This window comes from Diabrotica undecimpunctata, chromosome 2, assembly GCF_040954645.1.
Source record: "Diabrotica undecimpunctata isolate CICGRU chromosome 2, icDiaUnde3, whole genome shotgun sequence".
NCBI lineage: Eukaryota > Metazoa > Arthropoda > Insecta > Coleoptera > Chrysomelidae > Diabrotica > Diabrotica undecimpunctata.
In genome coordinates, this window is record NC_092804.1 from 120,102,385 (window position 1) to 120,115,076 (window position 12,692).

Below are 12,692 nucleotides of genomic sequence, written 5' to 3' on the forward strand. Positions count from 1 at the left end.
CGAAACCGCTAAATATTCTGCGTTTCAAATAAATATTCCAGTTTATATGTTTTGTTTATGCTAAGTTAAGCGAATGAGTTTAAAATATTATTAGACCACTTTCGCTAAAGCGGCTGTCGGCTAGAGTCGCTTATAGTGTTAATCAAAAATGTTTCTTCGAATTTGTATTGTTTCCTGTTTTGTTCCTTGTCATGGAAATGTAGTATGCAGTAGCAGTTAAATGTTTGGTATTGAGCAGTTTTACAGCAATTTCTGAAGATGGCCTCATGTTGCCATTGTGCTGTGCCTGTTCCAGTCTTTGAAGGAGACGAGTTTTCAAGGTTTGTGTTCCAGCCGGTGCTGGCTTCCGCCCTCATATTCTCATCCCTGGTCGTCATCCCGGATCTGCCCCCAGTATAATTCTAGCATGATTCCAGTTCCTGACCACAGACATACAGAGTGAAATTTAGTGAAATTTAAGATAACTTTTTGTGTTAAATTTTACCGTAAAAGTCAAGATAGACATTTTTTTAAAAATATAATAATTGCTTACATTATTTAAAAAGATAATTTTTTATTTGCCACAGTTTGGTAACATTTGTAAGTTTTTGTAGCATCTCCCGAGTTTGTAAATGAGTAGAACACATGTAAGTTTTTCTTTGTTATTTTTATATTTACTTTTGTGACTGTCTTTATGTATTATCTGTATTTTTGAAACTGTTTGTGGTGAGACACAATAAATGTTTAATTTTTTGTAAACCATTTTGTTTGTTTATCTTGACTAACTCTCTAACCCTTTTTTTTAGTTTCATTTGAAAAGATATATTTTTTATGTATAATAATTATTTCAATAGTTAAAACTAGCTGTTGTAATGGTTATAATTTGGCACCTTGAAGCGGCTTCCTTTTTAAATTGCTAGAGGTATTTCCTGTTTCCTTTTGTCTTGTTTGTCCCAAGAGATTCATGTTAGTACCCCTTTGTTTCATTTTTTGTAGTTGCCCCAATCCGACCCCTTGCCATTTACTTATCTACGACCCCAGCTCTCCAAACAAACCCTGAGTGCCGTCCGCATACGTTTCGATTATTTTGCTTGCCCTATCTCCGCCCCAATAATTTCTGTCCCCAATTTTCTACCCCTTATAATAATATCCCATACGGTAGGCAAAATATTTCGTTACATTGGAAAGCTGAATTTGTTCGTGGTCGTATAAGTGTTTTTGATGATGAGCGTCCGGGGAGGCCAAATGAAGTCACCACGCCGGAAATAATCAACAAAGTCCATGACATAATTATGGCAGATAGTCGAATTAAGCTCCGCGATTTAATAGAGGTCCTAAACATTTCCTACGAACGCGTACACAACATGGGTGCCGCGTTTGCTGACAAGAGATCAAATGCAAAAACGTGTGACCACTTCGGAGACGCTTTTGGCGATGATACGGCGCGATCCGAAGGAATTTTTCGACGATTTATCACCGTTGATGAAACCTGGGTACATTATTACACACCGGAAACCAAAGAAAAGTCGAAACAGTGGTTCAAACGCGGCGAAGGGCCGCCGAAGAAGGCAAAAAGTGCACATTTGGCCAGCAAAGTGATGGCGACTGTTTTCTGGGATGCGAAGGGCATCATCCACATCGACTACTTGGAAAAAGTAAAACAATCAATGGTGAGTACTACGCAGCATTATTGGATCGATTCGATGCCGAATTGCGTCGAAAACGCCCCGGTTTGGAACACAAAAAAGTGCCCTTTCACCAAGACAATGCACCGGCTCACCGATCGGCCGTCTCCATGGCAAAATTACACGAATTGGGCTAGGAAATTTTCCTGTTTCCAAACCTAAAAAATGGCTAGGAGGACGCCGTTTTGCAACAAGTGATGAAGTCGTCGCTGAAACTTCGGCCTATTTTGAAGAGCTCGAGCAAAAGTACTATTCGGATGGGATAAAAAAATTGGAACATCGTCTTACTAAGTGTATCGAACTAAAAGGTGACTATGCTGAGAAATAAATCGATTAAATTTCAAAAAACTTGTTTTTTCTATCAAAGGCTAGTTTTATATCAATCCACCCTCGTATATTAATTATTATATAAACTAAATCAGATGTTTAAAAATATTAATTGTATTTAAATGAAATTAATTTAGAACTGGAAGTGTCATAAAAATTTAAACATGATTTAATATTGTTATTGATCGTATGACATTTACGACTTTTAAATTTTGACAATCTTTACAAATCGGATCTTTTATTGACAGATATTCTTTTAATTTTTTGCTGCTCATTTAATGTCTGTATTTTTTTAGTAATTTTTTATGCAGGTTTTAATTTAAACCTACTTAGAGTAAATATATATGATGACTAGAAACGAATTGATCGAGAGTAGTGAATCGATGTGAAGAACCGCTATTTTTTGGCGCCTTCTAATGGCGCTAGTTTCGTGACGCTCGTCGTAACATTTTACTATAGAGAAAAAAGTAATACAACGCCAGTATAGTTCAAAATAATATTTCCGAGAAGCTACTAGTAAACCTTCATATTTTTTTTATATGGTACTTATGGAAAAATATTCATAATAAACAAATTGAAAAAATGTATATTTTTAACTAAGTACTAGTTTGTGAAAAAATTATATATTTGATTTAATTTAAGAAAAATAATAAATTAAATGTAAACAACTACCTGGGCGCAATATTTTCAGTTGCAAACAACTGGTGCCTCTGCATCTTAACTATCCCATTTCCAATGAATATTTTGAAGTCATTTTCATATATTCTCTGAAGTCCCTTTTTACACTTTTTTGCAACATCGGCGTAAATACTAACGTTTTCATTTATCTGGCATCCTGAAAAATTTAATAAATAAGCATCTAATAAATTAAACAAGACTCGAAAGAAAAACAGGGAGTAATAATAAGAACTAAATATACTATAAGTCCCAAGAAGTTCGTCGGTGGTTTTCCTCAGGCTTATATTTCGTAAGATATCTATTTTCTTTAAGATCTTCGCTAAGGCTGAGCTATAGCGGAGTCACAGGTAGCGAATAGTAGATGGCCTTCAGATATGAAGGTTAGTTGCGAATATATTATATAAGCAATCCCCGAACAAGCAGCGGCGATACTGGAGGATGTAGTGGGTATGCGTTATAAAAGCATACCTTATAAAAGCAAGTATATCTCTTGAGCTACAAAAGTATTGTGACATGGCGAGTATTGCTGCCATTAAATGAGCATAGTTTAACTCCCCTAACTTGAATTCACTGTTATTATACCCACTTGTAATAATTCTCTTACACAGCATGCGATGTGCAACCGCGAATTATCCTGCATTAAAATAAAATATTCTCCAATATATGCTGCAAAAGGTCCCACATGGTTTTGGAGAATATCTCCGATGTACCTATCTGCTGTTAATGCTACACCACCAATCACCACTAACTTTGTTCGTGCCCCCAAACATATACCGCCCCACACCATAATTAAACCTCCACTAAAAGGTACGGTCGTAGTAAAATTGAAAGGTGCATTTTGTTCTCCTTGGCGTAGATACAATCTTTCTCTACCGTCGATGCAATTTACACAGAAAAAGCTCTTGTCCGTAAAGAGAATTTTTCTCCACTGATTATCATTCTAATTTTGATATTCTCGACCAAATTGTATTAAAGCTACACAATGGTATCTCTGGAGTCTGAGAGTTTTTATTGGTACATATGACTTGAGACCGGCTTCTTTAAGTCTCCTTCTTACTGTGCGCTCACTTATGGTGGTTCCAAGAAAATTTTGAGCAGGTTTTTGGTTTGAACTGCCGTTTGATGTCTATTTCGCAATGCAACCTTATAAATCAATCATCTATTACTTGCCCCATTATTCTAAATACTCCTCGGTTTATCTCCAATGACTTACACAACCTTGGATGGTTGATGGTAATATGGTGCATTAAAAATGTAAACGAAAAATGTCGAAATATATAACGTGTCCCATATAAAAAAACATAAGTTGATATTATATTTCCTTAGTGAGACCACCTTAAACAATTTCTAGTAAGCCACTGAACTAAGTTTTAATAAAATTTTTTAAAATTTATCTTAATAAAGAAGATATTCAACCTTTTCGTTTTCGACATTTTTCAATAATCGCCCTGTATCTCGCTAATGTGGATAGCTATTGATGATTTGATTGGGCACTTCAATGAAAAAAGAAGTCATGACATCTCAACTACTTTTTTTTCTATTAACTAATATAACTATTCCCAAGAAAAGTAATGCCAGACAGTATAGCGACTATCGACTTATCAGTTTAATGAGTCACACGTTCAAAATTTTTATAAAAATATTGTATTGTCGCATATAATAATATGGTTAGAAAACACGATACACGATATACAAATACCGGTATGTTATTACGCACGTTAGCTCTATCTCTCTCGCACTGCGTGACGTCAATTGCGAAGCAAGAGGACACTAACGCTTGCCCTGTTAGTCGGTTAATATCAAATATATAGGCAATCAAATATATAAGCATTTATATAAGCATAAATATTTATATTATATGGTGGGTAGTTTACAATGTTTTTATTTGGTATAGGTTTTGTGATTATTGAAAAATAAAACAACTTTTTTCGACGTTTCGCTACATAAAGTGTGTACATTCATATTAATATAGGAATATAATAATGTATTTTCAATAAGCATAAAAATTAATTCTATTTTATACCATGACTTTGACTTGCATTTTTCAACATTAGCTTAATTTACAATAATCCAATAATGAATCCGGCCGGCAATTCATAATAAAGATTTATTGAATATTTAAAACTACATTATTAAAATTGATTTCTTAAAGTTAATAAACTATGACATTTTTTTGGTTCGGAAGGGAAGATCGAAGGTAGGAGTGGAGCCGGCCGCAAACAATTATCCTGGTTAAGGAATATTAAAGAATGGAAAGGGATACACAATACAGGCGAGCTGTGTCACGCCGCCAAGAACAGAATTCTAGTAATGAGATAGTCGCCTACGCACTTTGGTATATGGCATGTTAAGAAGAAGAAGACATTTTTTTGTCGAGTTTTCTTAGATAGTTCTTTAAATTAATCTGTCAGTTCATTGCTCTTAATCTTATATATGTGCGTGTCCTACTGAGACATAGGAGTACCTCAACTGGTAACGTGGTATTCTCAAGCTAAGCTAAAGTTTTCTGTGCCAGCTGTTAAAAGATTTTAGTTTTTTATAAAGAGCTTCCATGGTTCACAATGGTTTCATTGTTCCATCAATGGTCAATGTTCAATGGTCAACCAATGTTCAATGGTTCCATCAAACAATGATTCCATTTTTAGTGTAGCTTCCCACAATTCTTCGTTTGGGTACAAAAGAAAACCTCTAGAGACTATATGTAGCCAATCTGGTTCAATATATGTCTCAAAGTTTTTGTAGGGTTCACCATACTTCAAAGAATCCCGATGAATTTTTTCCTTCACCTCATAATTGTCTGCGACTTTCAAAATCTCATCGTCAATTATATGATCCTCCTTCAAGTAGTGAGCTTCTATAAATGTATTTTGTCCTCTTCAGACTGAGATTCTTTCGAACCTTCAGCTTTTTCTACCAAATTAGACATTTTTGTGTCAAGCAAATATCTTCTGACTCCGAAATATCGCTTGACAATTGAGGACTTTCTATTGAGTTGTTACTTACGCAAGATTCACTAGTTTCAATAGTATTGCGACATTCTGTAAAGATCGAATTTTTTTCTAAAATATACCACCTTAATCAATATTTATAATCTATTGGCGAAGGATAATCCTGTACACCACTTCTTTCCTCGAATATAAGAAAAAAAGTTGTCTAGCACGTCTTGATTCAAACTCGAAGTTTTTTGCTTGTAGGTAAGGAGATCTTTCAGAAATCTATTAGTAGGCAATACCCTTTTTTGAAATTAAATAAGTCCTTTATGTTTACCAACTCGCATTAAATTTCTTACTGACATTTCATCCAGTAGACGTGCCAAAAACTTAACTAAACAGACTAAACACTAGAAAAGAGATCGAAATAAGACGGTTTGTAAAAACAATTCATCTACCGCAAGATGCACAAGTACATCTACCGGGACAAGGAATCCTACATCTCGAACACCATAGTACCCTGTATTGTTGCTTCGCAGGTGACGTCATGCGCGTCGGAGTACACATTTCTATTTCTTGAGTAGCGTACCGGTATTTGTGTATCGTGATATGGTTAGTTTATATTATAAACTTTGTGAGGGGATAACTGGTGATAAGCATTTTGTTTTCAAAGACGGTATGGGTACTCGGGATGCTCTTTTTTGCTTGCGAATTTCTTCTTCTTCTTCAGCCTTAAGTAATCCAACTTTGGACATAGCCCTCCCCCAAATCAATCCGGGGTTTCTATTTTGCGACACTTGCTTCCAGTTGTGGTTCTACAGTTCCATTGCATACGAATACTTAACAAAATAGCATTGACTTTAGAAAAAATATTTACGTATGTTTTCTAAATTTTGAAAAAACCTTTGCGAGAGTACCACATACAGTACTATTTTAATGCTTGGACTCAGTTGGTCTGGACACTTATGCCATTAGATTGCTCAAAAATCTTTACTACAATCAGACCGCTTCTATTAAGGTGGATCAAGAGGTTTCAGCTAAAGTTTATATTAAGCGAGGTGTCAGACAGGGATGTGTTACGTCATCGATGTTGTTTAATGCCTACACTGAACCAGTTTTTGAGAGAGCATTAAATAATTGTCGCAAAGGTGTTAAAATCGGTGGAGAAATTATTAATAACATCAGATACGCAGATGACACCGCCATAATGTCAGAGAGTCTAGAAGAGCTTTAAACCCTGTCGAACGCTGTAAACAATCGATGCACTGAAAAGGGCTTCTTTCAATGCAAAGAAAACAAAATGGACAGTGGTCGGAAAAATTAATAGCGAAGACTCAGTACTAAAATTAGATAACAAAATCCTGGAAAGGGTGGAACACTTTAGATATCTGCGTAGTTGGATTGACTGCAGGGTTGAAAGTGACGAGGAAATTTCCACCAGAATAGAACTTGCACGAAAAAGCTTCATTACCTGGCGTTAACCACGGCTTAATTTATAAAGTTAGAAAATAATTTAATTGAATCGATTATTTCTGAAAGGGCTTAAGAGCTATTTCGGCCATTTTTTTTAATATGCGAAATTAATTATTGACCCAAAACCTACGATTTGGTGCAGAAATGAACTAAATTCGATTACTCCTTACTTGCACTTCTGTGTGAGAAAATAATGGTTTAGCGCAGAAAAGACCTTTGTAAACTAACTTAGTCTCATTAAGAAATAAATATTTAAATTTGTGTTATGCTGTATTTGACCTTGCGCACTGTTTTGGTTTAAAATGCAAGCCTCGTGTCGCGAAATAGTTTCAGTGATTTACCGGCTTTTATACTGTGTGCAGTTATTGGCAGTATGGAGCCGACGTGGTTTTTGGACCACATGAATGTACTGCTTGAAACAGCGATTTCCGGCGAATTGGAAGATCTCGAGGCTCATGATACTCCTAAAGGGGGAAGACAAGTATCGACCTGTTTGCTTTCTGTCGTGCATAGGTAAATTATACGAGAGGCTCCTAAGAGGGCGAATAGACACAGTGATTGAAGAGTCAGGCGGGCTGTCACCCAGGCAGTATGGTTTCAGAAAGAACAGGAGCACGGTGGATGCGCTGATGTTGTTAAAGTTAACAAGAGGTGGGCAATCCTACTGTTGTTTGACTTCCGGAATGCGTTCAACACATTAAAATGGAAAGAGGTACTGAAGGCTCTACGAGAGAGAAGGTGTCCGAGGTACTTAATGAATTTGGTCTCCGACAATTTTTCAGAGAGGAAACTTGTGGTAGAAAAAGGAGTAGTGGTTGACGTGACGGCTGGAATACCGCAGGGGTCAGTCCTCGGACCCACGCAGTGGAACTTGGCATATGACAGGGTTGTGAGCCAACAATACGGAGAGGGTGTAACCTCTTTCGCATTTGCGGACGACCTCGCTATGCTGGTAGTGGCGCGGGACAGGGAGGACCTTATCTTTGAAGCACAGAGTACATGCAACCAAGTCGAGCAATGGATGAAAATGCATGAGCTAGAACTGGCTGCGGGTAAGACCGAGGCTATAATTCTCAAGGGACCAAGGAAAAGGGACGGGATAACATTTGAATGTGCAGGAAAGAGAGTGGTGCCAAAGAAATGCGTGAGATATTTAGGGATGACTCTGAGTCAAAACGAAAAGTGGTGGGAGCACGTAAAAGCGGTGACTCAAAGAGCTGCGGTGAGATCCGCCGCAACAGAACGTTTAAAAAAAGAAGAAAGGGAAAGGTCCATAATAGTGTGGCAAGAGGAATGGGATGAGATGAGAAGGGTGGCGCAGTGGACGAAGTCGCTGATTCCTAATCTGAGAAGATGGATGGATTGCGGGCACCGGCGTTTGGATTATTTCCTGATGCAGATGCTCACAGGACATGGTTGCTTTAGGGCATACCTTTACAGATTTGGAAAGGCAGAAAATGAAAAATGCCTGTATTGTGAAATATCGGACACTGTCTCACACGCTCTATTGGTATGCGATAGATGGATAGGTGAGAAGAGTTTGCTTAAGAGAGAGCTAGGAAGTAGGGTGAAATCAGTCATGGAACTGGTTGAGGAGATGCTTAGGCCGTCAGATCGGTGGAGAGCAGTTCAGAGATATGTGAGGAAAACATTGGAAAGAAAGGAACAAGAAGAAAAGCGACCCGAAGGTAGGCAGGATGCCCAGCAGGACCAAGCAAGAAGTAGGCAGAATGAGAATGGGCGAGATTCAACATGAACAGGAAGAAATAGAGGGAGAGAAGAATTCCATCGTAGTGGGAAAGTGCTAGAATGCGTGAGAATTGTGCATGAATGAAAGATTGGGTGAATGCCGTGCCGATGTTGCGTCCCAATCAGGGCGATCCGGCCGGTAATTCACCGCTGAGGAGGGTGTTTTTTTAGCAGGTAGGTCTCTGGCATTGACGGCGATGGTGTCCGAACAACCCTCCTCGGATATCATCGTAGCCACGCTGGAAGAGTCCTGCATAACCAAGGCTGGAAGGCCGTTCTGCCCACCTTCTAGGACCGAGGTATGTTTCGAACATTTGAACCACCCCCCTCATAAAAGAAAAAAAATACTGTGTGTAGTTAAGAGTAAAATAATCATATTTTTCTGGCAATATGTCTAGTTCGGACGAAAATAGAAGCACTGAAAATGAAGGGAAGCCACCTCAATCAGATAATCTTAGAAAAAGACGGCGAGGTGTAAGAAATGATGATAATTACCAAAGAAATTTAATCAAAAAAGGTAGATTCAGTGGTACTGCGTATACAGATTATAAAAGCAAGATTGTTGCTACCAGGCAAATCGGAGGGGCTTGCAAGTATGTTAAATAAAGTTATATATTAAATAGCCTAGGTATATAGATGCGTTATTTTTTATATGTAAAATGCAGTGTTTTACTAAGCTAAACGATGAGCAAAAGCAAATAGTATTTAAGAATTTCTACAAAGTGCAAAACAAGGATGAACAGGATATATATCTTCAAGGTCTGATACATCAAAAAAATGTAGCAAAACAAAGAAGCCACAAAAATGAAAACAATAAATTAAGTGAAGTATCATTTTATTCGCGTTGGAGATCTGAAAGTAAAAGTGTGTTGTAGGGCTTTTTTAAATTTGCATTCTGTATCTGAAAAAAGAATAAAGCGAATAAAATCATTGATTAAAAATAATCTGACTCCTAGAGATAAACGTGGCAAAAATGTTAAACGGGCAATGCCAGACGATCAAAACATATTAATTCGTCAGCACATTCAAACCTATCCAGTAAAAGAAAGTCACTATTCGGGAAAAGAATATAAATATCTAGATAGTAAGCTTAAAAATTATGTACAAAATGTTTCGATCCAAGTATCCTGAAACGAAAATTAAATACAGCTATTATTATACATTTTTTCGCGAAAACTTTACTTTGAAATTTGGCCGTCCTCAAATAGACCCATGCATAAAATGTGAAGAGTTGAATTTAAAAATCAAAAGTTCTCAAAAAAAGTGGCTGTTGTAGAAATGTTGGTACACAAAAAAGGGCGAAGTTTTATACGAATTTAAAGGATACTGTTAAAGAGTGTCACGATAGGAACGACGTCGTAGGGCTCGCATTTGACTATATGCAAAATGTTCATCTACCACATATACCTGTACAAGAGTCTTCTATAAAACCCAACTAAAGGTTATTGTATTTTCCATAAGTATATAATCTTAAAACAGAAAATTCTGTTTTCTATATTTATCACGAAGGCCAGGCCAATAAGGGCCCTAATGAAGTATGCACATTTTTGCTTGATTATATAAAAAATTACATACCACCCAACATAAAAGAGTTGAAACTTTTTTGTGGCAACTGCCCTGGGCAACATAAGAACCACACAAGAAATCCAAAACCAAAGCATCTTAATAGAACTGAAAACCATGTTTTTTTTTTCGATTTTGTTTTAAACTTTGTAATAATAATGTTTTATTTCCATGTTCTATATTATATTATTTCTTTAATTTTGGTTAAATATATTTTTGTGGCTGTTTTTCACAATAAAATTACCATATTATAGGATTATATAAAACCCTAAAAAATTAAATTTGCTTTATAAAATGTATATTTCTGAAAGGACCTAAGTAAATTATTTTTTTAAAATCTGTCCAATAAAGAAAATCCAAAATTCTAGATTGATTTGATTAATACACACCTTTAACCGAACCATACTAATGAAAAAAAGAATAAAAAGGTTAAAAAATAAATATACCTATTTCTGTTTTTCTCAAAACTTGAAAATATCACTTAGTCCCTTTAAGAAATAACTGATTAAATTGTAGATACCTCACATAAAAAATCCAACTGAAATTAGATATTGCCACAAACAATTCGATCACTAACTAGATCCAGAAAAAAAATAAAAGTGATTATTTTAACCAAAAATGCTGCATAAATGTATCAATTCGAATACCAACTATAACTGACTTCTATCGCCAACGCTAATTACCAACAAGAAGGTTTTTTTGCTTGAGGTCATTTGCTATAAGTTTACATATGTATGTAATATGAACACAGAATACGAAATTCTTTATCTGTGATATACGAGCTGAGTAATTTTTTGTAAATATGTAAAATTAAATATTATGTTTTTATGGGATTAAGCCACAAAAATTGGTTGTGATTGTGATGATAATCAGATTTTTAAATAACTAATGTTTGATGTTTCGATTTCCACTCCGGAAATCGTTATCAAAAAAGGCTTTTATTCAAGTTCTGAAAAAAAATGTAATGAATGTAAAATTTATTCCAGAATTTGTTTAAAAACCTTTTTTGAGAACGATTTCCGGGGTGGAAATCGAAACGTAACACATTAATTATTTAAAAATGTGATTATTATCACAATCACAACCAATAATTTGTGGCTTAAACCCATAAAAACAATATTTAACTTAATGCCAGAAGAAAGTAATTTCAGAAATATGTAAAATGTTTCCTTCTACCCTCGTAATACGGAGTGTGTGTTATGACATTAAAGCTGGATTTATAGTTTGACGGACTGTAAACGTAGACGCACTGGAAAAAGATCAACATAGAATTTTGTGTACTCTTATTTATAAATGAACGCAAACGCATGACGGAACGTAAGTGAAACGCACTGCAACGGAAGAGTTCGCCAACTTTCATCTTTTACAGTGCGTTACTTGCGTCTGGCCAATCAAAAGGAAGAATTTTGTGCTGTCAACCAAAGTGAACTGTCTGGCACGCCCACCATTTTGTAAAGTTGTTTATCAATATAATCGAATTTTGATTTTGTTGATTATTTGTTACAATGAACGTTAAGAATTGATAAAACAATAATAATAAATAATAAAAGGATATTATAGTATCATGGGCACCAACTCTAGCCACTGTTTCTACTCATGCGAAAAAATTCCACTCCGTCGATTTATAAATTGAAATAATCTTTACAGTCCGTTTGTTACGTCTGCAGTGCGTCTACGTCTACAGTACGTCAAACTATAAATCCAGCTTTAGTTTTTATAACTGACAGATGACAACAGAGGATTTCATTTAAAATATACCTATTTTAAATTTAATTATAAACAAAATTTGTTACCTGAAACCATTCCTAATACTCCTGGAGCATATATATGAGCACCTCGAAGAATTGCTGAAGCACAATCAGTGTCTACTATAATTTCTTTATCAAACTTTTTAAACTCTGCTGGACAATTTCCACTGTCAATTATTATTACATTTGTAAAAGAAGGATGTATATAAACATTTGGTGTATAATTGCAATTTTCTGCGAAATAGGTTTTTAATACCTTTAAAACTTTGGCAATATTTGTTTTTATTGTATTTACTCTTAACGAAGTTATTTTTGGCGAAGAACATAACCATTGCTGTATTTTTAATAATTCTTCATTTGAAACCTGAAAATAACCGCTTTTAATTTATCAGTGTTGCCAACAAAATGTAGAACTTACCGATGTTGTGGTGACACTATCATCAATAAATAAATTGGTTATTAATTTATTGTTGAAAGTTATCTTAAACGGGGAATTGGGGTAAACCATCTTAACTCTTAAGATAATTTGAAATGAACGTAAAATAATTCCGTAAACAAAA

General features: G+C 35.5%; 1 protein-coding gene across 1 annotated transcript in view; it reads right to left on the reverse strand.

The window, feature by feature from the left end:
- The window catches only part of LOC140434828 (tRNA (cytosine(72)-C(5))-methyltransferase NSUN6), a 30,333-nt gene extending 17,651 nt beyond the window's left edge, over positions 1–12,682 (reverse strand). The window contains exons 1-3 of the mRNA XM_072523394.1: positions 12,551–12,682; positions 12,178–12,496; positions 2,664–2,826 (exon numbers count right to left, since the gene is read on the reverse strand). Coding sequence (XP_072379495.1) covers positions 2,664–2,826; positions 12,178–12,496; positions 12,551–12,640 — 572 coding nt within the window. The 5' untranslated portion in view covers positions 12,641–12,682. The remainder of the gene's footprint in view (positions 1–2,663; positions 2,827–12,177; positions 12,497–12,550) is intronic.
- Positions 12,683–12,692: the final 10 nt, after the last annotated feature.